The sequence below is a fragment of the Microcaecilia unicolor genome, chromosome 3, assembly GCF_901765095.1.
Source record: "Microcaecilia unicolor chromosome 3, aMicUni1.1, whole genome shotgun sequence".
Classification (NCBI taxonomy): Eukaryota; Metazoa; Chordata; class Amphibia; order Gymnophiona; family Siphonopidae; genus Microcaecilia; species Microcaecilia unicolor.
Genome location: NC_044033.1, coordinates 138,832,622 through 138,859,959, shown reverse-complemented (window position 1 = coordinate 138,859,959; position 27,338 = coordinate 138,832,622). Strand labels below are relative to the sequence as shown.

Sequence of the window (27,338 nt, the reverse complement as noted above, 5' to 3'; positions counted from 1 at the left end):
TATTTCCAATATTCATAATGCCTCGTAACAATTGCAAAAACACAATGCCAGCATATTGATTCAGCTTTAGTCAGTTTAGATATTGAAAAGGTATTTGATAGTGTTGCGTGGCCCTATCTGTGGGCTGTACCCCAAGCTTTTAGTATACCTGGAAATATATTGAGTTGGATACCGTTACTATATCAGAGACCGTGGGTGCAAATGTTGGTCAATGGAGTCCTTTCTGCCCCTTTTTCCATCAAATGTGGTACCTGCCAGAGATGTCTATGGTCCTCGACCCTGTTTGTTCTCTGTATTGAACAATTGGTCCAGAAACTGAACCAGGACGGGAGGTAGAGGATATTCATGTAGGCTCTTATAAGTTGATAGCTGCTTTATTTGCAGATGACCTTCTTCTCTTTCTTAGCCATCCTGTTAGAACTTTACCTACAGTCCTGGAGTATTTTTAATACCTTTAGTCAGTTTACTGGCTGGAATGTTAACCTAACTAAATCGACCGTGTTGTGCCTTAAAGCTGATAAAGAGGGTCGCTGGCCCGACCCCTTCCCATTACAGTGAGATAGAGGGCATTTCAAACACTTGGGCCTTTTGATCCCTAGATGTTTGGATAGTTTGTATGTCTTAAATATTAAGCCTTTGTTGACCCAAATGAAACTTTTATTAGAACACTGGAAAGACATGCCCTTAACCCTTATAGGGAGGATACAATTGATAAAGATGATTTTGTTGCCAAAATGGCTTTATGTGTTACAACATCTCCTTCTTAGACAGTGGGGCCCATTTAATAACTAACCCCCTGATATTTAAATACCACGGTAATGGGTGACTTCAAATGCTGACTGCAGTGCTTAAATTTATGCCTGGATATTCAGCACTAGGCCATACCTAATAGTGGCGCTGAGTAACCAGCTATAAGGTGGCTGCCGAAAATTATCTGGACTCTGCCTTAACTCATCACCCGTATTGTGCTGAGGTGGTCAGCTTTTCAATAGCATTATCTGGATAATGCCAATCACTGACTGGACCCTAATAAGGATTTGAGACTTTGGAACAAATTGGCAACACAATTTTTGTGGGTGGGGAAAAAACCTCACATGAGTCGCACATTATTAATGGTTCCTAAATTGGATGGAGGATTGGGATTACCAGATATTATGACGTATAATGTGGTTTGTATAATGAAAATACTTCGAGATTGAGTGATAGGCACTAGTACGTTTTGTAACTTGACTTTAGAATCTCAGATGGTACGTCCTTATAAGTTGCCTTATATTTGCATGTGAAATGCCTCACCCCCTTGAAATTACCTGTTAATGCTGTGATTACTTCAGCTAGATTGGCATGGAAACAAAGTCGAAAGCGATTTGGCTTACCTTATGCATGTTCTCCATACTTGTCATTGGTGGGGAATGGAGACTTTCTTACAGGTATGAGTGGTTTGGGTTTTCGCCTTTGGGCGGATAAAGGGCTTAAGACTATTAGACAAATGTGACAGAGTGATGATACCTTTTGAGTCCTTACAAACCATATATAATCTCCGAGCGATGGATCATTATTTATATCTACAGGTCGCTCATTATGTCAATACTTCATGATTTTCATGATGTGTGGACCACTGAAAAATTTTGCCAATATTGTCCTTAAGACGCAGTGGAGAAGGGACTTGTTGGTGTGTATTATTCAGCATATCTGGATAAATATATAGATAATCCCTTTCAACACACTATAAATCAATGGATCTGAGACATAACTATTGAGTGCACTCCTAGTGAATTTAGGGAAGGAGTGTCTGGGGCATTGTAATTGACTGAATCTGTCTCCTTTTGGGAAACTCATTATAAAGTACTGTATCGACTATATATGAGTCCCAGCCGAGTGCATAAAATTACTAGATCTGCAAACTGCCCTAAGTATTCATTGTTGGTAGTCTTGTTCAGAGATTGCCCATTTTGAGGCTGAGCTTTGGAACCATATTGAATGATTTGTCCAACATACTATGCTGAAGTCTGCAAAGTTGTGTTGGATCTAGATGACAACTTGGACTTACACAGTGAGGAGCAGGTGTTATTTGTGCGAAGATGTTGTTTGGTAGTGAAACATAGCATTTACCCTGTCACTGGAGGAATCAAATGCACTATTTGCTCCTTATGGAGCACCTTTCAGTTATGGGAACTACTCAAAAAAAGATAGCTCACGTTAAAGTGTGGACTCCATTCTTAAATTCCTTGACAGCCACATTACGCAGTGGACTGTTAAATACCTTGCAGTGTTGATCCTTGGAGCTAGGCACCACCTTTCCAGTATTGTTATTTGCTGTGTTATAGTGGATAATAATTTGCTTTTTGGATTCTTTTGTAACCACTTGTGGGGGGTAGTTGGGGATGTTTTATTCTATTGTTGTTTATGTTTTTCTCATTTGATTTTGTACTTTGGTTCATAAAACTTTAATAAAGTTGATTAGTAAAAAAAAATTAAAGGTTTTCTTCGGACTTAGAACAAATATGTTCTAATATACATATGAGACCACGTTGTAGTGGGGTGCTTTTGGTGAGAATTTTATAAAGTATGAACATACCTTGCAACATCTCCTTAGTGCATCCAAAACACCATTGCGATATACATTTAACATGTGCTTTTATATATTTTAAAGGTCAGATGAGTCCAATGGTTGCATCTACTCTGAAACTTGGGATTGCTATTTTAAATGGAGGAAATTCCACAGTTCAGCAGGTATAGTTTCCTTTTGCTTTTATGGAATGACTAGTAAAAAAGGCCCGTTTCTGACACAAATGAAACGGGCGCTAGCAAGGTTTTCCTCGGAGTGTGTATGTTTGGGAGAGTGTATGTGAGAGTGACTGTTTGAGAGTCAGAGTGAAAGTGTGAGTGTGTGAGAGAGAGAGTGTGTTTGTGAGAGAGTGTGTGTGTGAGAATGAGAGTGTGTGCAAGTGTGTATGTGAGACACAGTGTGATAGAGTGTGTGTGTGTGTGCCCATCCATGCTCCTCTGTCCCCTGCCCCCTCCATTCATCCCTATCCAGCATTTTCCCTCTCTGCCTGAGGCCTGCCCTGCAATCCATATCCATCCATGCCCATCTGTCCCCTCCATTCATCCCTATCCAGCAATTCCCCTCTCCCTGAGTCCTGCCCTTCCAATCCATGCCCATCCATGCTCATCTGTCACCTGGCCCCTCCATTTTTCCCTATCCAGCATTTCCCCTCTCTGCCTGAGGCCTGCTCTGCAATCCATATCCATCCATGCCCATCTGTCCCCTCCATTCATCCCTATCCAGCAATTCCCCTCTCCCTGAGTCCTGCCCTTCCAATCCATGCCCATCCATGCTCCTCTGTCACCTGGCCCCTCCATTTTTCCCTATCCAGCATTTCCCCTCTCTGCCTGAGGCCTGCTCTGCAATCCATATCCATCCATGCCCATCTGTCCCCTCCATTCATCCCTATCCAGCAATTCCCTTCTCCCTGAGTCCTGCCCTTCCAATCCATGCCCATCCATGCTCATCTGTCACCTGGCCCCTCCATTTTTCCGTATCCAGCATTTCCCCTCTCTGCCTGAGGCCTGTCCTGCAATCCATATCCATCCATGGCCATCTGTCTCCTCCATTCATCCCTATCCAGCAATTCCCCTCTCCCTGAGTCCTGCCCTTCCAATCCATGCTCCTCTGTCACCTGGCCCCTCCATTCATCCCTATCCAGCAATTCCCCTCTCTGCCTGAGGCCTGCCCTGCAATCCATATGCATCCATGGCCATCTGTGCCCTCCATTCATCCCTATCCAGCAATTCCCCTCTCCCTGAGTCCTGCCCTTCCAATCCATGCCCATCCATGCTCATCTGTCACCTGGCCCCTCCATTTTTCCCTATCCAGCATTTCCCCTCTCTGCCTGAGGCCTGCCCTGCAATCCATATGCATCCATGGCCATCTGTGCCCTCCATTCATCCCTATCCAGCAATTCCCCTCTCCCTGAGTCCTGCCCTTCCAATACATGCCCATCCATGCTCATCTGTCACCTGGCCCCTCCATTTTTCCGTATCCAGCATTTCCCCTCTCTGCCTGAGGCCTGTCCTGCAATCCATATCCATCCATGGCCATCTGTCTCCTCCATTCATCCCTATCCAGCAATTCCCCTCTCCCTGAGTCCTGCCCTTCCAATCCATGCTCCTGTCACCTGGCCCCTCCATTCATCCCTATCCAGCAATTCCCCTCTCTGCCTGAGGCCTGCCCTGCAATCCATATGCATCCATGGCCATCTGTGCCCTCCATTCATCCCTATCCAGCAATTCCCCTCTCCCTGAGTCCTGCCCTTCCAATCCATGCCCATCCATGCTCATCTGTCACCTGGCCCCTCCATTTTTCCCTATCCAGCATTTCCCCTCTCTGCCTGAGGCCTGCCCTGCAATCCATATCCATCCATGGCCATCTGTCCCCTCCATTCATTCTTATCCAGCAATTCCCGTCTCTCTGAGTCCTGCCCTTCGAATCCATGCCCATCCATGCTCATCTGTCACCTGGCCCCTCCATTTTTCCCTATCCAGCAATTGCCCTCTCTCCCTGAGGCCTGCCCTGCAATCCATTTCCATCCATGCCCATCTGTCCCCTCTATTCATCCCTATCCAGCAATTTCCCTCTCTCCCTGAGTCCTGCCCTCCCAATCCATGCCCATCCATGCTCCTCTGTCCCCTGCCCCCTCCATTCAACCCTTTCCAGCAATTGCCCTCTCTTCCTGAGCCCTGCCATCCCAATCCATGCCCATCCATGCTCCTCTGTCCCCTGCCGCCTCCATTCATCTTTTTGCAGCAAGTCCCCTGTCTCCCTTTCATGACCCCCCTTGCATCCATGCTCCTCTCTCTCCCATGTCCCAGCCTGGGCCGCCCTCTTCTTCCCCCCCCCCCCTTCGCATCCATGCTGTCGTTTCTCCCCTGCCCTCCCGCTCCCATTGTTGTTCTTTAGTGGCCACCCTCTTCTCTCCCCCCCAACATGGTTGTTTTGTTTTTTTTTTTTCTTGTTTTTAAATTTACCTCCGTGCCGGTTCCGGCAGCGAAGCGTCAGGGAAGGAGGCGGCGCTCCCGACGTCTAGGTTTCCCTTCGCTGTGTTCCGCCTTCTTTTGACGTCATCCTTGACGTCAGAAGAAGGCGGAACACAGCGAAGGGAAGGCTAGACGTCGAGAGCGCCGCCTCCTTCCCTGACGCTTCGCTGCCGAGCGTTGCGATTGGTTGAGTGTCATTGCTCCACCCTCGACGTCATCACGTTTGACGCGTGGGTGGGGCAGACACAATGCGATCTCACCCCCTTCACTTTAGAATGTTGGCTAACAGAGGCTTCATTAGAACGTTGGAGGTGCGTTTTATATAGAGAGATGTTAAAACCATGAAACAGTTCTGTTCAGCAATCTCAAATAAGAACATGATCAAGCAATCAGTAACAGTGAAACTACAGGAAATGAATCCCTTCCTCTAACAAATGACATGATACCACCTTGCTACCCATGCTAGGGCTACCATATGGCTCCAGAAAAAGGAGGGCACATTGATCCAGTCCAGATTTTGCTTTCATTGAAAGCAATGGAAGTAAAACCCAGACTGGCTCAATCTGTCCTCCTTTTTTTGGAGCCATATAGTAACTCTAAGCCATGCTACCTAAAAAGGTCGTAAGTAGCAGAATAAGCCATCCTGCCTTGTTTTGGTCAACTTTTTATCAATCTGTAAATTATGTAAAAATGTAATTGAAAGGACACTCTGTATAAATAAATAAAAGAATTAAAAGAACAACAGGTTGTGATAATTAACATTATTATCAGACCCCCCCTCCCCCCCCCCCCCCCCCCCCCCCCCCCCCCCCGTTTACAAAGCTGGGCCTGCAGTAGTCCCGAAAGAGCAAGTGGTAAGCCTGCTTTGGGCTTACTGCCGCTCTTTAAAAGGGCTCCCTCAGTTGATAATAGTTCGGTTTAATGTATGTATTATAGGAAATTAATTCTATGTAGAAGATGTGGGGGCTGTATTTAGTGCCATGGCAAGTAGCAAAGTTAACAGATACCACAGAATATAACCAGATAAAGCTAACTGGATAAAAATATCAAATTAATTGTAAGACAGTCCTCCATAATGATGAAAGTTGTCTGGTTAAGCTTATTCAGGCACTGTTGATATTCAGCTCTGTCTGGTTACATACTTGGCACATTTTGCATAGAGCATTGAGATAGGAACTGGAATGTCCAAAGTCAGGGCATTCACAGTTTGGTGGTATTTTAGAAACAGCTGTGCTGAAAACATAGGGGCCCTTTTACTAAGCTGCAGCAAAAGTACCCTTAGCCACCCTTGTGCAGGTTTTTCCTGAGAGCTTAGGCCATAAAATGACTGATTTTCTATTTTTTGTATTAATGGCCATGTGCTGGTGTTGCCATTAGTATGAAGCCATTAAAAAGTAATTACTTCTTGAGCTGTTACTGCCAGTGCCTTTTTTGTGCCGGTACACAACGGTACGGCGTACCGGCACCTTTTTTCTGGGACTTGCCCACACACACACCCCCCAGCCCCACTTGCCCACACCCCCCAGCCCCACTTGCCCACACCTCCCAGCCCCACTTGCCCACACACCCCCCCAGCCCCACTTGCCCATACACACATCCCCCCAGCCCTACTTGCCCACACATCCCCACTTGCCCACACATCCCCCCAGCCCCACTTGCCCACACATCCCCACTTGCCCACACACCCCCCAGCCCCACTTGCTCACCCTCCCCTGTTCGCTCCCTGCTGTTTGTACCCTGCCGATCCCTGCCTCTAAAACTTTTATTTTTTCGCGAACCGGCAGACAAGAAAGAAAACAAACAGCACACAGGCTTGCCTCCTTCCATCACGTTGGCCGCTTCATTTCCCTCCATTCTCAGCACGTCCCGCCCTCCTCTGATGTCATTTCCTTTCCTCGAGGGCGGGACGCGCTGAGAATGCAAGGAAACGCAGCGGCCAACGCGATGGAAGGAGGCAAGCCTGTGTGTTGTTTGTTTTCTTTCTTGTCTGCCGGTTCGCGAAAAAATAAAAGTTTTAGAGGCAGGGATCGGCGGGGTACAAACAGAAGGGAGTGAGCAGGGGAGGGTGAGCAAGTGGGGCTGGGGGATGTGTGGGCAAGTGGGGATGTGTGGGCAAGTAGGGCTGGGGGATGTGTGGGCAAGTGGGGATGTGTGGGCAAGTGGGGCTGTGGGGATGTGTGGGCAAGTGGGGTTGGGGGGTGTGAGCAAGTGGGGCTGGGGTGTGTGTGTGGGCAAGTGGGGCTGGGGGGTGTGTGTGTGTGGGGGGACAAGTGGGGCTGGGTGTGTGTGTGTGTGGGCAAGTGGGGATGTGTGGACAAGTGGGGCTGGGGGGATGTGTGGGCAAGTGGGGATGTGTGGGCAAGTGGGGCTGGGGGGATGCATGGGCAAGTGGGGCTGGGGGTGTGGGCAAGTGGGACTGGGGGGGGGTGTGGGCGAGTAGGGCTGGGGGTATGTGTGTATGGGCAAGTGGGGCTGGGGGTGTGTGTGGGCAAGTGGGGTTGGGGGGTGTGAGCAAGTGGGGCTGGGGTGTGTGTGTGGGCAAGTGGGGCTGGGGGAGTGTGTGTGTGGGGGGGGACAAGTGGGGCTGGGTGTGTGTGTGTGTGTGGGCAAGTGGGGATGTGTGGGCAAGTGGGGCTGGGGGGATGCATGGGCAAGTGGGGCTGGGGGTGTGGGCAAGTGGGACTGGGGGTGTGTGTGTATGGGCAAGTGGGGCTGGGGGGGTGTGTGGGCAAGTGGGGCTGGGGGGTTGTGGGCAAGTGGGGCTGGGGGTGTGTGTGTGGGGGGGGCAAATGGGGCTGGGGGTGTGTGTATGTGTGGGCAAGTGGGGCTGGGGGTGTGTGTGTGTGTGTGGGGGGATGTGTGGGCAAGTGGGGCTGGGGGATGTGTGTGTGGGCAAGTGGGGCTGGGTGTGTGTGTGTGTGTGTGTGTGTGTGGGCAAGTGGGGCTGGGGGTGTGTGTGTGGGCAAGTAGGGCTGGGGGTATGTGTGTGTGGGCAAGTGGGGCTGGGGGTGTGTGTGTGTGGGCAAGGGGGCCTGGGTGTATGTGTGTATGGGCAAGGGGGGCTGGGCAAATGGGGCTGGGGTTTGAATGATCTCGGGGGCAGGTGGAGGCTGGGGCGAGTCACTGGACATTGAAGGGAGGGGGAGGATAGGGGGCAAAAGAGAATCGCTGGACATGGAGGGGATGGGATAGTAGGGCAGGGGAGAGAGGAGAATGGAGAATTGCTGGACATGGATGGAAGGGGAAGGCAGGGAAGAGAGAATTGCTGGACTTGGATAGGAGAGGAGGGCAGGGGAGAGAGGAGAATCACTGGACATGGGAGGGGAGGGCAGGGCAGGGAAAGGAGGAGACATGCTGGACATGGATGGAGGGGAGGGAAGATAGGAAGGAGATCCACATGGATGGGATGGCAGGGGAGGAAGGAGAAATGCTGGAAATGGATGGAGAGGAGAGCAGAGCAGAAGATAGAGGAGAATTGCTGGACATGGATGGATGGAGGGGTTGGCGGGGAGAGAGGAGAAATGCTGGACATGGAAGAAGAAAGGAGGAAAGTAAAGAAATAAATGGAAAGGAAGCCCTGGAAACGGAGTTAAGAGAACAGATAGAGAGCAGCAGAATCAGACACTTGGACCAGTATGGATAGAAAACAGTCACCAGACAACAAAGGTAGAAAAAAATTATTTTATTTTCATTTTAGTGTTTGGAATTTGTCCAATTTGAGAATTTATATCTGTTGTCTTATTTTGCACTGGGTATACTGGAGCTGTAACATCTTACAGAAATGATTTATAATGAAAAAAAATCACAAGTTATTGTTTTTCTCCTATACTAGTATATTTTCAATGATCTCTGTTTATATGTGCCATGGCTGATATAAGGGGTGTGGCTAATGTGGGTGTGGCTATCATAGGGGTGGAGCCATATGTGGTGACCCTGCCCATAATGAGTACCGGCACCTTTTTTTCTACAAAAAATGCACTGGTTACTGCTACCCACTTTGTAGACAGTAAGGACTCACGGGGTGGTCCTTCACTAAACAGAGTGCTGTAATGCAGCTGTGCAAACTGATCAGCACAGGAACACTCACTCTCCACCCCCTGACATTTCCCTTCAGAAAAAAAAAGAAAGAAAAAAATGTAACACATGGCTTAGAGCATGGTAAATTGGTTCCACAGGATGCCTGAGCGCATTCACTGGTACACTATTTTAAGCTACATTAGTGCACATTAGCGCCTAATGCAAATTAGTAAAAGAGACCCATAAAGCCTTATGTGAAATAAGTTTAATAAGATGTAAGAATGTAGATGTATTTGCCAGTGGGAGCATCCATTTTTTTCAAATACACATATGCACAAAAAAGAACAGCATCAGATCAGCTGCTTTGATGTAGAAGTACCAGCACTTTTATATGGAAGCAGCTATTTTGCAAATAACACTGCAACTGTTTGATACATATGACTAGGAGGCAGTTCTATAAGAGGACACCTCAGTTTAGGCACCCCGAGGTTGTATTGTAGGAGCCTGTTCTCTAATGGAATCTAGGTACCAGGATTCCATTCTAGAATACTAGTGTAACCCTATATCAGTGCACTTAACATTTAGACACCTGAGCCTACATCAGCCATAGAGCTGGTATAGGTTTGGGTACCTAAATGTGGCAGGGACACACAGTGGCTTAGCCAGGAATTTTTTACTGGGGGAGCATCTCCTGCGTGCCCCCCTCCCCCGGTACCGTAAAATCATCTCTGCTCCAGTCTTCACTCAGGCAGCTGCAGCGGGCACTCTTAGGCTGCCTGTGGCTGCACTGGTCCTTCTGCTCTGAACCATCCTGTCCGGTGCGTTTTTTCTACCGAAAAAGGTGTTGGTACTCAAATGCCAGGCCACCCTTCAGGGATGGGGTGATCACTGAAGGACCCACCCCACAATAGCCAGGCCCCCTGCAACCAGTCACAGAATCTATGACAAGGCAGAGTTGGTGCATAGAGCCTGAGCTCTTTCATTAAAACTTGGGGACCATGGGTCAAGTTTAGCAGATAATGGTTGAGGTGCTGGTACTCAGTACCCCCAAGTACCCCCTCAAAAAAAGCCCTGATCCTGCCCTTCAGAAAACAGGAAGTTTTGTCAGAAGGGATGGGATGGTTCAGAGAGGAAGTCCCAGTGCAGGCAGCAGGTGAGTGCCTGGGCGAAGACTGGAGCAGAGATGATTTTAAGGTGTGTGTGTGTGTGTGTGTGTTGGGGAGGGGGGGGGGGGTCTGACAAGGAGGTATGTAAACAACACACACACCTTAAATAAGTACATCACTGGGGACACAGTGATGTAAGTTATCTGCATACTTTGCAGCCCCAACTTTGTTCCACCCATGTTCCTCCCCTATGTTCTCCCCCTTGCAAACACCCACTTTATAAGTTAAGCAGTTTTTTTTACAGAATAGCACTTAGACCGATTACTGATATTTACTTGCACTTGTGTGCACATGTGTATTGTAAATGTCACTATTATGTACATTTATGCATGCAACGCACACATAAATTATAAGCGCCTGATTTATAGAATTGTACTTCACCTGGGCCATTTTACAAACATATACATACAAAATACCATCAAATAGCTAGTGAAGATGGATCTTTTTTTTTTTTTTAATTTGGAGGCAGAAATTTTAAAAATGGTGGATCAGGGAGAATTACTTCCTCAATTCCTCATTTAAAACCCTATCTGAAACAATAACTTTTAAAAAATCTCTATGTGCATGTGAGCTGATGCAAAACTGAGTGGTGGCATTTGATTGAATATATATAAAAGATGGGGACTATATTGACACATTTTCAGCCCAAACAAACCAAACAAACCACACTGTACCATACCACCTTGACATGTCTGCATCCCTTGGTTCTGAACATGTAAATAACAGCTTTCTGAAATCATCATTTGTACACGTATTCTACATATAGATGTTTTTTTTTAACATGACTTCCTTAGCATGCACCCAGAATATCTCTTATTCTACTTGTTTGGCAGCAGCTGAATGTTGTCTGACCAAAAAGTTGAAAAACACAATAGGATCCAATGTGGCAAAAGCAAAGAAGCAGATCTGAAGAAAATCCTTTAAAATATTTCTTCAGATCTGCTTCTTTGCTTTGGCCAAGCAAACTTTAACCAGTCAGAAAGAGAAATTAAAAAGCAAAGATGTTTCTGTGTAGTTCTTGTAGTTCCTGAAAGGATCTCTAATACTGAGCTCTATATTTAACATTCATTTATTGTTTTAAACACCCTTTTGATACTGGGTTGATGTGGTGTCATCTGGAGACATTTAAAACATTGGGCAAATATTGACAAATATATACTGTTTTTATTCAGAGGGTATTTAACTTTGTTTGTTGTAGAAAATGCTTGTCTACCTCAAGGACAAAAAAGATGTGGGCTTCTTTCAGAGCCTTGCTGGGCTTATGCTGTCATGTAGGTAAGTCCCTTTTCTTCTTTCACCACTCTCTTTGTGAAAATATGTCATTGTCTTTACCATTAATATGCAACGGAGGTAATAGTAAACCTATCACATAAATGCAATCTGGCAGACACACTTGCGTATGTGTGTGTGTGGGGGGGGGGGGGGGGGAATCAGGTATAAATGTCTGTTTATGAAGTGCACATATATGTGTACATATTTTATTAACAATGGTCATTATTTTAGAAATATATCCATGTGGAAATAGTGGCATGTCCACGTGTAGATTGCAGTCCAGAAAAAAGCAACAAAAAAAAAAAAGGCCTTTCAAGAATGGAATCAGTTCACTTTATTAATGACTTTAAAAAAATATGGCTTAAAACTTTACTTAAAAAAAGCAAAAATACAATAAATAAATAACTGTATTTCCACCCCCCCAAAAAACAGTAATTTGCAACACCTTTAAGCAATGTTTTTTTAAGTAATGTTTTTTCTTTATATTTTAGAATTGACCCCTGAGGCAGGCATTAGTTTACGCCAAAACACGGCCCGTGTCGAGGCATTAGTAAAGTGCACTAGTTACATTCTTGAGAGCCCTATGTGCTTTTTTTCTGGACTGCTTTTGCTCTGTACTCTGACCCTCTCCGTTGTATGTGCCTTACATGTGTACATACTGATTTCACAAAGCTACTACAGTATATTCACATGGAGATCCATGCCACTTAGAGATTTCAAGAGGACATGATTGGGATTGGCTTGGGTTGGACTAAAATCTACACATGTGTTCTTCAATTTACAAGGAGATTACACATGTATTGGCAAAAATTCCAGTGTTGCTACTTATGCCTACTCAAAGACATTTATAAAGGGGTTGTGAGGGGGTTTATTGAACACTTCCCCTCACCCCATAAGAATAGTCCCTTGCGTAGTCTGAGCCACCTTAAACCCACTAGTCCTGTCCAGGAAGGAAGTGAGATGGGATGGGTGGAGCCAAAAGGACAGAAACCAGGAAGTATGAGCCAGAACGGAGTTAAGGAGGCCCAGGGAAGGAAGAACTGAAGCATTAGCATACATCTTGTAATTCTTCATATTGTTACTATGTAGGCCGCATTGAGCCTGCCATGTGTGGGAAAGCGCGGGGTACAAATGTAATAAATAAATCTTTATGACATACGTCTAGCTACTGCGACCTGACTGAGGTAAGCCAACTTTTGATTTGAAGACTTACAATCCTTGTTCTGAAGTCTGACTGGGGCCAGAAATGGAAACCTAGAGAAAGAGTGACAGAGAGCAGAAACTTACAGACTCTGTTTGGGGCATGGCAATTACAAGCCCTGGTTAAGATTTTGTTCTCTGAAGTAAAGAGATTTTACCTTTGTTCCTGGGTCAAAGTCCAAAAATCCAGTAGCAAACATGGCCATTTTCAAACCTGAAAAACATCTATCTTTTTTTTCCAAAAATAGCCATGTGCTAGACATTGTTGTGCTCAGTGCGTCTATCTTTTTGGACCATTTTTGAAAAAAAAAAAATCCAAGTGAAAGACGCACAAAATCAAGCCTTTGTAGGAGGAGCCAGCATCCTTAGTAGACTGGCCACACAGACATCTCAGCAGAACTGTGGGGCACCCTAGGGGGCACTGCAGGGAACTTCACATAAAAGGTCCCAGGTACAAATCTCACCTTTGCCCCCCTTGCATTGTATAGTGACCCCTCCAAAACCCACCATAAACCTACTGAACCCAAATGTACACCACTACAATAGCCTTTATGCCTGCAAGTGTCACCTATATGTAGGTACAGTAAGTTTTTAGTGAGTTTTGGAGGGCTCATATGTTCCACCACAAGTGTACTAGTTAGAGTGGGATATGGGCCTGGATCCCCTTCTCTACAGTGCTCTGCATTGATCACTAGGCTACTCCAGGGAACTACTTGCTATTCTAATAGGACTGTCTGTAACATCTGAAGCTGTCATAGAGGCTGGCATGTACTGTTTCTTTCACATCTGTAGGGGGTGGGAGGGGGTCAGTGGCCACTGGGGGAGTAAAGGGGGGGTCATGCCTTAATCCCTCCAATAGTCATCTGGTCATTTAGGGTACCTTTTGATAAAACAGATCTAGAGCAAAATGTCTAAGTGTAGCCCTGAGTATTTTTGTTTTATTCCATTGTGGCAGAAAAACATCCCAAGTGTTAGGAATACCCAAATCCCACCCCGAACATGCCCCATTTTGATTTGGACATACTCCTGATGAACTGCATAGAAAAAGGTCTTAAAAATGGATTTCAAAAATAGCGATTTGGATGTTATGGCAAATAAAACATCCAAATCCCACTTTGTGCTGCTTTTGGGACATTTTTCTGTTATGAAAATGACCTCCATAGGTTTTTTTTTAAGTTCTTGTTTCAGCCAGAGCTTTACACAGGGGATTAAGGGAGTCATTCTCCTTAATCCCATATATTTTATGTCCTACTCCAAAATGAAACATTGAGGCTTCACTACATAATTGGAAATACTTATAAATTTAGGTTTTTGAAGTGGGATAGTTATATAGGGTAGTGGTGAACTTCCACTTGGCAGTGCCGGGTCCATTTCATTCATTTTTTCAATGCGTATCTTTGCAAAATGGCTGCCTCTGCTGCACATGCCCTCACAAACACTTGCTCTCCCGTATATATTTTAGAAAAGGCTCTGTGCACATACCGACCTAGATGACTTAATTCCGATCTCTTAACATTCAATGTAAAATGGGGCTCCAAATGCATAAATCATGTCTCCACCTGCGATATGCCCAAAATCTTCCCCCAAACATGCCTACGGCAGAGTTACATAAAATTGCACACACTCTGGTCATCATGGCTACTTTATTACGGTGGAGGTAAAAAGCATTTTACATATGTGTACTGCTTTATGTGAATGAAAAGCATGTATAAAATTATCCCCAAAATGAGAAAACACTTTACTACATAAGGACTTTAGTCAGCATATCTGCAGCGAAAGTTGTACCTTCTCAATGCATTATGGAGCTCCATCTTATGCTTAGTCCTGTTTTTCCTTGCCCACTTATTCAAACAAGAAAAGATATATAGCTGATGACATCATAATTCCTTTTGCTTCATTTCCATAGAGTATAATAAACAATGATGTCATGAATATGCAAAACTGTTCCTTTGGGAGAAGGCTATAATTTATTGGTGCAATTTTATTATAACAAAATTAAAATAGTATTTGAATGGATGGATAAAAACCTTTATTCAAAAAGAAGAAACACTCTTTTTTGACTTAGGTACACTTTTCTGTTTACAACTATGTACTGTGTGTTTCTTTGCAAATGTTTTCTTTCCCCCCGATATTCTAAACTATTTAACCAGCCAGAAATGGATACTGGCTGGTTAAATAGCATTTAAGTGCCTAACCACGGATATTCAGTGGGAGATAACCAGTTATCTCCTGCTGAATATCCCAGCTAGCGGTTAGTCACTAACCAGCTATATTGCACAACATAGCCATATAGGCGTGGATATTCAGTGTCAAACTGGCTATGTTGAGCAGTCAAAATAGGTTGCTTAAATAGTAGGCTTATCTTTAACTGCTAAAAAGTTATTGCTGAATATCGGCATAGCCAAAATAAGCCTAGATATTCAATGCCGGTCGCCAGATATGGCCCAGCATTGAATATCCGGGTTTTTGGACAGCACTGCCGGCTGAATATCTGGACCCTTTGAATTTATGTGCTAATCTTAGACACTGATGTGCAAAGAAGACAAGTTCAAAAACCATATTTGACACATGGTGCTGTATAAAAATGTGATTTCTTTTTTTAATGTCAAGTTATATATTCCAACATTATTATTGTCCATATTGCCAGACCCAACCAATTAGTCTTCATGTGCTTTTTTAGTAATACAGCTTTCAGCACTGAGGTGTGAAAGGTGCTCTTGAACAAAAAGAATAGCTGTTAAAATAGTTGAATTATTCAGTGCATCAGGGAGGCTCATACTTTTTTCTTTTCACATTTATTAAGCCATAGTGGAAGAGAGGGTTTAAGCAGCACCTTTTTATTGGACTAACAAACATTCTTAAATATTACTTTGCATGTGAGAATATTCAACTAGTCTTTTTTTATACCTACAATCATGCACTTACTACCAGTATCTAATGTATTATTTTATTACAAATTGAAGAGGGCATCTAACTGAAAAGCTGGTGTGAATAGTAAGACTGTATAGGCCATATGGTCTTCATCAGCCATTATTTTCTGCTTCTATGTTTTTATAAACAAGCCAGTTTTAAAGCCCAAGATAGCAGCATATATTTATTTTATTTTTTTATTTATTGCATTTGTATCCCACATTTTCCCACCTCTTTGCAGGCTCAATGTGGCTTACAATACATCATGAAGAGTGGAAATACATAAGAAAATAGACATTTAGTATTACAGAAAGATATTGAGGAACATGATAGTGATATAGCATAATTGTAGTATAGCAAGTAGATAATGTAAGACAATTCTAGATATATGTGTGGGTTCATATTTGTTGATCTTTGTGGTATGCCTTGTTGAAGAGATGGGTCTTCAGTAGTTTGCGGAAGTTGGTTAGTTCATGGATCATTTTTAGGTTGTGCGGCAGCGCATTCCAGAATTGTGTGCTCAAGTAGGAGTAGGTTGACGCATGCATTAATTTGTATTTTAGACCTTTACAGTTCGGGAAGTGGAAGTTAAGAAATGTGCAGGATGATTTTTTAGCATTCCTGGGTGGTAAGTCTATCAGGTCTGACATGTAGGCTGGAGCATCTCTGTGAATGATTTTGTGAACTAGGGTACATATTTTGAACATGATGCGTTCTTTGAGTGGGAGCCAGTGTAGCTTTTCTCTTAGGGGTTTAGCACTTTCATATTTTGTTTTACCGAATATATGTCTAGCTGCAGTATTCTGAGCTGTCTGAAGTTTCTTGATTATTTGCTCTTTGCAGCCAGCGTAGAGTGCGTTACAGTAGTCTAGATGACTGAGTACCAATGATTGTACCAGGTTTCGGAAGACAGTTCTTGGGAAGAAAGGTCTTACTCTTTTTAATTTCCACATTGAGTGGAACATCTTTTTGGTTGTGTTTTTCACGTGGCTCTCGAGTGTTAGGTGTCGATCAGTGGTAACTCCAAGAATTTTTAAGGAGTCCGAAATTGGAAGACTCAGCTTTTTTCTCTCTCTTTTTTTGGTCTCAGCGGTTTTTTCTCCAGTTGGAATTGCTTTCTGTTGAGGTTTGTTTCCAGAATTTTGAATGAAACCTATGATAAGTGCCTCTATAAAGGTCAACCATCATTTTAGGCTCCCTAGGCTCTTGAGGTGTCCTTTTTTACTAAATTAATAGCTTGTTATCTCTTGGGTTACTATTAGCATTCAGAGCAAGTTTTTTTTGATTATAATTTGTGGTCTTGCTCGTCAGTATTTTAGATTTTTGAGTTTTCAAGTAATTACACACAATTTAATAGAATAACAAGCCAATTAGTGCCAATAATTGGCTTTTTAACAAGTAGTTATTGGCACTAATTAGATTTAATTGGGACCAATGCATGTAAATTTAGGCATGGGATCCACGCCTAAAATTTACGCACAGCCTGAAAAAGGTGGCACGAAAATGGGAGGGTCATGGGCGTTTTGAGTTACTCATGTAATTGCAGGATAACAGTGCTCTGCATTTAAATTTAGGAATGGGCATTTGCACATTTTTGTTGGTGCAAATGGTGGCGCCTAGATTTACACTCTACCTCTCTGCACTGAAGTTTAGGCACGTCGTATAGAATAATGCTGATGGATTTTTGGGGCACCAATTTGTTTAGGCGCTATATATAAAATCTAGCCCAATGTCCCCAGGATTCTATGTATCGTGCCTTAATTTCCGCGCAAAAGTCAAAGCACATTCTATAACAGTACTTGTAATTTAATTGGTTAACTAGCTAATCAGCATTGTCAAATGGATGTTAACAAGAAATTATCACTAATTGGCATTAATTAAGATTTATGCGCACAATTCGCTAAGTGTATTCTGTAACGTGGTGCACTTAAATTCGAAGTCACATAGTTTAAAGTGGGTGTGGCCATGGGTGGGGCCTGGGAGTTTCTAAAATCTATGTACTTTGTTATAGAATACACTCACTCTGCACCTAATTTAAGGCATCGGGATTTACGTCAAGTAAAACATGGCGTAAATAGCCACAACTGAATTTTGTCATGTGGAGAGGTGCTCGGAATATTCCATATGCTGTGCAGAAATTTAAGCCTAGTCTATAAAATATAGGCATACTTTAGAGAATACGCCTAGGCATACTTTTATTCCACGTGGAATTTTCAGGTGTCATATATAGAATCTAACCCTGTGTGTACATATCATGCATGTAACTGCTAATCTTTCACCTAAGCACATACCCACTTACCCCCTAATTCTATAAAAGTCACCAAAAATTGCACATGCAAATTTAATTAAATAACAAACTAACACCAATAATTTGTTTTTAACAAGCAATTATTGGCACAAAGTTTACATTTAAATGAATTTTACGTGCGATTTGAAAAAGGGGGTGTGGAAATGGGAGGATCATGAGTGAAACAGGGGTATTCCTAAAATTGATGTGCGTTGTTATAGAACAATGGGGATACGCGCCTAATGTATGTGCATACATTTGCACCATGTTTCAGTTTGTACAAATGGCCGCGCCCAAAGTTAGGTGCAATTCCTGGGCATAAGTGTTATTTTATAAACCGCACCTAATTTTAAGCTCAGTTTACAGAATAACACTTTTTTCGGTACTGATTTTTTTTGGTGCCATATATAGAATCTAGCCACTAATTACATAGTAGATATTTGCAAGGGAGTGTACAAATGGGCGGAGCTTGGGGAGAGCATGGGTGGGGATCAAACTTACACACCCTGTTATAGACTTGCCCTTAGAGTGGCTGATATTCAGTGGGCTACAGTCCTGTTAAAATTATCTGGATTCATAGTGCACTTACCCAGCAAGAGCCGTATCTATCAGTGTGGGCTTCCATTAAGACATGTTATTTAACTGTTAACCCTGGTTATTAGTAATTAGATTTCATTGCATAAAAATGGACCTTTTGCTAAAATGGCACCAGTTAGTGGATAAAAAACACATCTTAATGGTGACGCACATTGATAACTTCCCCCCTAAATATGACCACCAATGGGGAAAGTTATCAACTACACCCCTGAATATACTAGTTTAGATTATCCATATAAATGTATCAAGACAAGTTTAGGAGAGTGGTTTTGGTGTTTGCCTTATTCAGCTAAGTTTAGCCAAATAATGCTGATTGTCAGTTCTATCCAGCCAAACTAAAGTCATGCCCTCAGAACACCTGGAATGCCATCTCTTCTTAAACAGATATATTTTGATGAGTCAAATCAGCAGGGAGGAATTAAGGCCAAAATTTGCAGAGATACCAAGTTATCCAGTTCCAGGCTAGAGATTTTGGGACATTCCTGGTTTTGAACTTATATTCTAAAGCAGTGTGGAATTTGTAGTGCCTGATTTTGCAAATCAGATAATACACCAGGATGGGGTGGTCAGAAATCTAGGACTGGCCTATAATCTCTAATCTGGAACTGGGTAACTTGGCACTTCTGGATTTATCTGGGTAATTACATAGTAACATAGTAGATGACGGCAGAAAAAGACCTGCACGGTCCATCCAGTCTGCCCAAGAAGATAAATTCATATGTGCTACTTTTTTATTTGTACTGTCCTCTTCAGGGCACAGACCATATAAGTCTGGCCAGCCCTATCCCGGCCTCCCAACCACTAACCCCGCCTCCCACCACCAGCTCTGGCACAGACTGTATAAGTCTGCCCAGCACTATCCCTGCCTTCCACCACCGGCTCTGGCACAGGCCGTATAAGTCTGCCTAACACTATCCCCGCTGCCCAACCACCAGCCCCGGCACAGACCATATAAGTCTGCCCAGCACTAGTCCCGCCTCCCAACCACCAGCCCCGGCACAGACCGTATAAGTCTGCCCAGCACTAGCCCCGCCTCCCAACCACCAGCTCTGCCACCCATTCTAGGCTAAGCTCCTGAGGATCCCTTCCTTCTGCACAGGATTCCTTTGTTTATCCCACGCATGTTTGAATTCCGTTACCGTTTTCATCTCCACCACCTCCCGCAGGAGGGCATTCCAAGCATCCACCACCCTCTCCGTGAAAAAATACTTCCTGACATTCTTCTTGAGTCTGCCCCCCTTCAATCTCATTTCATGCCCTCTCGTTCTACCGCCTTCCCATCTCCGGAAAAGGTTTCTTTGCGGATTAATACCTTTCAAATATTAGAACGTCTGTATCATATCACCCCTGTTCCTCCTTTCCTCCAGGGTATACATGTTCAGGTCCGCAAGTCTCTCCTCATACGTCTTGTAACGCAAATCCCATACCATCCTCGTAGCTTTTCTTTGCACAGCTTCAATTCTTTTTACATCCTTAGCAAGATATGGCCTCCAAAACTGAACACAATACTCCAGGTGGGGTCTCATCAACGACTTGTACAGGGGCATCAACACCTCTTTTCTTCTGCTGGTCACACCTCTCTCTATACAGCCTAGTAACCTTCTAGCTACAGCCACCACCTTATTCCCAGAGTTATGTAGAAAAATCATTTGATAATGTGACCCATAGTTCACAAGCATGCAACTGAAAATTTCCCCAGAATGGCACTTTTCTGTGTGGCAAATAATACATGTTACAAAAATATGTACCGGTATATACATTTAGGTGATGAAAAATCCACTTACCTTGATGAGGTTTATTTAGGTGGCTTAACTTTATATTTGCACTTGTAGGGGCCCTTTCACAAAGCTGTACTAAAAGGTGGCCAGTGCTCTGACTAGCGCATGGGTTTCTCCCGCGCTGAGGCCACATTTAGCATGGCTATAAAGGGCCGCATTTCTATTTTTCCTATTAATTTCCAGGCATTAATTTCCCATTTAGAGCGTGAGCCCTTGCTGACATCTATTTAGTAGGTGGAAAGGGCTCACATGCTAAACATGCACTAATCAGTGGGTGTTTGGCAGTGTAGCTGCGCTAACTGATTAGCACTGGGCATGCCTACTGTCCACTCCTAAATACTTTGTATTTTTTAGTGCAGGGGAAGCATGCACAGATGCCAGAACTACTGCAGGATGCCTGAGCGTGTCCCATGGTAGTGCATTTTGGCATATGAGCAGCATGCGTTACTGCTTTCTGTCCTTAGTAAAAGGATCTTTGAAAGATTATCCCATAATTAATTCTCATCTATTTTCATTGGTTTTGTCATCCACAGCTAACTAAAACCCTCATGTAGAGGATTGTGAATTGTTTGAGGTCTTTGTAAAACCAGATAGATATCTTCTTGGTTTAAGTTTGATGTAATTTTTGGATTTTCTCTACGTCCCCTGAGTAAATTTGTTGAAATGTCCTCAGTGAATCTAGGAAAGATCCAAGATTTGCTGAGGTGTTAGAAAGATTTGCGGATTCGTAAAATCTACATTAGTTCTATCTTGTGTATTTTTGTGTTACAGGGAATGTGTTTAATATGTATTTCTCCAATAAAATAATAATTGGGATAGCAATAGGACTTCTCTTTTGTTTCTATTTTTCATTCCAGCATTCTTGATCTAAATGCATTTGAACGACAAAACAAAGCGGAAGGCCTTGGCATGGTGACGGAAGAGGGATCAGGTATTGACATCTTAATGAAAAGGACCACTGACTATTTGTAATTTTCTTCATTTCATTCAATACACACAATATGAAACTGCATCAGACTAGAGCTTTGTAAACCAATCATGGAATTGTTTTGATGTATTCAACTCAACATATTTAGGGGCCCTTTTACTAAGCAGCGCAAAAAAAGTGGCCTGTGCTAGTTTTAGCACTTGGGTTCCTCATGCGCTGAGGTCCCTTTTATTGTGGCAGTAAAATGGCCACAATTTCCATTTTCCCCTTTATGCCCATAACACTAATTTTCCAATTAGTACATGGCCATTAGCGCATGAGCCCTTACCACGACCTATTTACTAGGCAGTGAGGACTCCCGCATTAACACTGCGCTAATTGGGAAGCGTGTGGCAATTTATCCGTGCTATCCGATTGGGGTCCGATTCTATATATGGCACCTAAAATTAATGCACATTAAGCAATTATGCCTAAGCGTATTCTAAATACCATATGTAAATCTATGCGTGGTATTTAGAATATGCTTAGGCGTAGTTCATGCGACTAAATGTACATGTGTCTATTTACGCCAGTGAAAAACTGGTGTAAATCCCTCCATGTAGATTTACACGTACTGGCCCATATTTTATAACAATGCGCATAGATTTTGGAACGCCCATGAAATGCCCATTTCCATGCCCCTAAGCACGCCCCGTTTTGCCTGTGCGCATTAGAAATTAGGCACAGTACTTTACAGAATACGTTTAGCAGTGTACGCATGTAAATTCCAATTTTTGCCAACTTGTGCTCGTTATTGCTTGTTAAGTTATGTGTGTAGTTATACAGTACACTTAGATTTATGCATGGAATTGTGCGTAACTCTAGGTGTGCTGTATAGAATATGGGAGTTAGCGCAAGGCATGCCTACTCTCCACCTTCAAATACACCCCTTGCGCTAAAATATATTTTATATTTTTTAGCACAGGATTGGGCTGCGCTGATCCCAGAACTACTGAGGGGTGCCTGAGCGCATCACGCAGTAGTGCCTTTTTCAGCATACGCTAAGCATGAGTTATTGCTTACCACTGCTTTGTAAGAGGGCCCCTTATGGTTTAATAAAAGTTATATTAGAGCAGATTAGATAACGAACAGTCACAAGTGTATTCAATAACGTGGGAAATATCATTTTAGGAATTCTTATGATCATTTTAAAACAGGAAGAAATTTTTAAGTTATGTTGGAAGTATGCTTGAGTTGCAAAGATTACTATTTGATTGGCAAATTAACTGTATTTGAATAGTTTAGGATACTGAATACCCAAAATGCAAGAGAACATGAGAGGTTGCCAAAAGATACATTGTTCTGAAACACTGCTTCCAATTCATTCTGTTTAATTTGTCTTTCAAAACATAAAAAGTGATTTCACACTACTTTTTGATTTTGAACCACTTTGGTGTTTATTTCTGTTTTGTCCAGCTGGGATCTGTCGCCCTGTTAATGTACTTGTCTGGAATCCTTTAGTCTTTTCTGTAATAACACTACTATTAAAGCAAATATTTACCCCAGGCAACTCGTTCATCTACCTTTTTCTCTCCTTAACTTCCCTTCATTTGCAATGATCATTTTATTAAACTTTCCATCTGTTTGTTTTGTTTCTTTATTTTATATTCAGTTGAAATGAGCTTAAGTACATATGTATTATTTTATTTTGGATTTCATATTTATGCCTGCTTCACCAGGCATCAAGTCGGCCTACACATGTTTTGCTGAGTTGTTTTTCTTATTGCCCAATTCATTTAATGTGAAATACAGATAGGTTAATTTTACTAGAGCACAGTTTAATTGTGGGGGGTTGCTTAGGAATGATTTAAGCCACTGACTTTAGTATGAATCTGAAAAAGTGTTTCAGAGGGGCAGATCTACTGCATTTTGACAGTCAAAATGCAGTAGATCTGCCCCTCTGAAACACTCTTTCAGATTCATACTAAAGTCAGTGGCGTAAATCCTGCCTAAGCAACCCCCACAATCCGGGGGCACAGTCAAGAAAAGATCACAGCGACCCAATACTACAGATATGGAGGCAGAGTATGGCAAACTACTTACTTTATAAAACGTTGCCATATCACATCCAACCAAATGAAATTATTTGACCCCTGCCTCTCAGTAGTTAGGGCAATGCTTAAGGGTCTCAGTCCCTACTGCAAGACAGAAATCTTATGATAACAGTGGCAAGTTATGTGGCTGCTATCATGAGACTCCTGACTCATTACAGGAGATGAAGCACTTAGGACTAAATTCTACATATCATGCCTAAAAATTCATCTCTGAAATGAGATTTGCTTAAGCATCTCTCTATATAAAAGGCAACACCAACGTTCTATGAAGCCTCCAGCCGGAAGTGTGAAGGGGGCGAGATATCCGGTTTCCCTATGAGTGTCTGCCCCACCCTCTCTGTAACACAGTCAGTGAAGGAAAACAGCAGAGCACGAAATCAAATCGCTGGCTCTGTAACAGTGAAGGACTCAGAGGGGGGAGGGGAGAGAGGTCACAGGGCAGGGACACACACACTCCCACCTGCACACAGAAGAAAACATTGCTAGCCCCCGTTTCATTTGCATCAGAAACGGGGCTTTTTTACTAGTATTCTATAAAGCATACCTTAATTTAGGCGTACTTTATAGAATAAGCCTACATTTCCACATGATTTATAGACTACACCGAGCGCCGGTCCATGTGACTAAATTTAGTTGTGACCTATTACGCCAAGTAAAACCTGGTGTAAATCTCAGCGCCTAAATTATGAGCAGAGCAGGTGTATTCTATAACAGCGTGCATAGATTTTAGAAACACCTATGACTCACCCATGGCCATGCCCACTTTTCAATTATATGACTTAGAATTTACATGCAGCACATTATAGGATACACTTAGACAGTTCTGTATGTAAATTCTAATTAATGCCAATTAGTGCAGATAATTGGTTGTTAACATGCAATTATCGTCACTGATTAACTTGTTAACCAGTTAGCTTATATGCATTGTTATGGAATATGTTTCTATTTCCATGTGGAAATCTCGGCATAATATATAGAATGTTACGGTTAGTGCTTCTATAGAAACTATATTTGAGAAAGGAATCTTCAGTATCTAACAGTAGAAATAAAACAAATAGAGATTCCTTCTATAAAGGTAAATAAGAAATGAAACTACTCAAAATACTAAAAAGGGAGGAAAAAGCCTTGAAAAGCTCTCAGCTATCAGCTGGTAAAGCAGGACTTCTTCTTCATTGGCAAAAAACTTCCCAAAGGAAATATTTAGTTTTAATGAAATAGCAAAAAATCAGCTTAAAATACTTAGCTTCACAGTCTCTTTTTCTCCACAAAACCAGAAGCCGGACCATGACCACTTCTTTAGCTGCTGGGTGGCGTCAAGTAATTTAACTGAAAAAAAATGGAGGGTGGAGGCTTGACAACTTTACTAAAATTAAATAATATTTGCTATGCTCTGCCTGGCTCCTCCATCCTCCCCCTTCACCGTGGAAGAGCCCACAGCAAACTGTTTGTTTGAGGGCCCCTCACTTGAATTTATGCCCTGTCTAAAATCATACCCAAAAGTTAACAAGCCATGAATGTCGGCCATTTCTTTTTGCATGTCATAACAGGGCAAGGTTGAATTTCTCAGGGGCTTACTCATCTACCAGAAAGGATTTAAGGCCCCTTTTACTAAGCTGCAGTAAAAGGGGCCCTGTGCTACAGGCAGTGTGAGTTTTTGCCTCACACAGAGTTCCCTTTTACTGCAGCAGGTAAAAAGGTGGAAAAACGAAATGGCCGTGTGGTAAGTTTGCACTTGCCACGCGACCATTTTGGGGGGAGTACTTCCACCAGCCATTGAGGTTGTTGTAAGGGCTCCTGTGCTAACCTGGTGGTAACCTGCGCTACCTGATTATCGCCGGGTAACCTCCCACAGTATTGATTTTGCAAAAATTCCAGCAGCGCCGGAAATGCCGCACGCTGGGGGTGGAACTGCCACAAGCATCCATATTGGGCTGGCAGTAGTTCAGGGTTGCCATGTGGCAAGCCCGTAGCTGCACGGCAACCCTTTAGTAAAAGGGCCCCTTAGACTTGACTTTTTCATAGACATTTCAAACCAATTTCTTAAATCTTCAGGACAAAGAAAATTAACTGTATTTTGAAATGAATTTTGTTTTGTTGGGGTTTGTTTTTATTTGTGTTCTTTATAATTAAATATAGTCTCAAAATTTGCATGCAGAAATAGCTTCTGAAAGCAAGTTTTCATTGATTACATGTAATTAAATGAACTCACTTTGACTGGGATATTAATCTGCCTTTTTCTTTTGAGCTGTTTTGTTTTCATTTGTTTTGTTTTTTATCTCTGTCTTTAATTTACAACTAATTTGCAAGAACTATTACTGCGTATGTTTTGTATTTGCTGCTAAAAGAAAACAAAATCTCAACCTTTTCTTTTTTTCCCATTTTCTTTTCTTTCAAATTAATGTACTGTCCTCCCTTCCTCAGTGATCACTCATGAGCGTGGTAATTATTCTAATCAAAGTCTTGCCTTTGATTTCCCCTACACCCATTTTTGTTAGCTCCATTTCAGTACTGTACAGATCCTGAATCCAATTGTTTTCTTTTTCTCCTCTTAAACAAGTGGGTTCTTTATTTTTATTGTGTATTTTCAAGGGTGTTTTTGTACCAACTTTCTCCATCTTTTTGTTCTTCCTCCCTCTCTCAGGATTTGCACAGTAACTGGCTCACTAGATGTAAGAGCAGCCAGCTTTTTTTTTCTTTTTAATTATTTAATTTTAGTTTCCTTTTCTGTTTGTTAATGGGCCCAGTCTTTGCAGTGGTTGGGTGTATAATAGAAATGTGTGGTGTGGTCCTTCTGTGGTATCTCTGTTGTGTATTAAATGTAGCTCAATGCAAGCACAGGAGATCAGTGGTGGATCCAGAATATATTTGAGGGGGGGCACTAGAAAAAAAGGGAGGGTTGTGTTGTACCATTGGCTGGATTTACATTATGCAGTCATGAATTGATGCGGTTCAGATGCCATATTTCTCTTTCATAAGATTCCCCATTATTCCTTGCATGCAGAAAAGCAGAGTTGACAGTTAAGAAGCAACTGTTAGTGTGTGCACTAAAATGTTTTGTTGTGAACGGTTGACAATGTACTCTGAAAGCTGACCACCAGTTCCACACCCTCCCATGCTGACAGAAGCTATATTTAAAAACATTTCACAAAATCTCTCTCGACTTCTTTTGCATCTTACCATCTCATTGGGCAAACCCCCTTCCCCTCATTTAGAGCAGTAGATCTTAACCTAGTCATTAAGCTACCCCCCTCCCCATCGGTTGTGTTTTCAAGATATCTTCCATAAATATGTATGAGACAAAATTGCATTCAATGGAGGCAGTGCATGCACATCTGTCATGCATATTTGTTAAATATATCCTAAGCTGGCAGGACGTATTCCAAAGACTGGATTGAGAACCTTTTAGAGAAACCTGAAGTCATGCCTTTCCCGCCAGTACCATACTCCAATATTGGCTGACACATAGTATTTACAGATGCATTCCTGCTCTCCCTTCTTATCTTTTGCTACTTCTCCTAACTCTCCTTCTGCTCTGTTCCTTTGCTCCTCCTCGTCTCTCTCTCAAGGGCCAATTTACTAAGTAGATGACGGCAGAGAAAGACCTGCATGGTCCATCCAGTCTGCCCAACAAGATAACTCATATGTGCTACTTTTTGTGTATACCTGACCTTGATTAGTATCTGCCTTTTTCACGGCACAGACCGTAGAAATCTGCCCAGCACTAGCCCCCCCCCCCCCCCCCCAGCTCTGCCACCCAATCTCCTCTAAGCTTCTGAGGATCCCTTCCTTCTGAACAGGATTCCTTTATGTTTATCCCATGCATTTTTGAATTCCGTTACCGTTTTCATCTCCACCACCTCCCGTGGGAGGGCATTCCAAGCATCCACCACTCTCTCCGTGAAAAAATACTTCCTGACATTTTTCTTGAGTCTGCCCCCCTTCAATTTCATTTCATGTCCTCTAGTTCTACCTCCTTCCCATCTCCAGAGAAGGTTCGTTTGCTCATTAATACCTTTCAAATATTTGAAGGTCTGTATCATATCACCCCTGTTT

At 42.9% G+C, this 27,338-nt stretch overlaps 1 protein-coding gene across 1 annotated transcript in view; it reads left to right on the top strand.

Moving 5' to 3' along the window:
* RYR2 (ryanodine receptor 2) overlaps positions 1 to 27,338 on the top strand; it is a 908,577-nt gene that overhangs the window by 703,612 nt on the left and 177,627 nt on the right. The window contains 3 exon segments of the mRNA XM_030194683.1: positions 2,651 to 2,730; positions 11,419 to 11,495; positions 21,122 to 21,195. Of these exon segments, the coding sequence (XP_030050543.1) occupies positions 2,651 to 2,730; positions 11,419 to 11,495; positions 21,122 to 21,195 (231 nt within the window).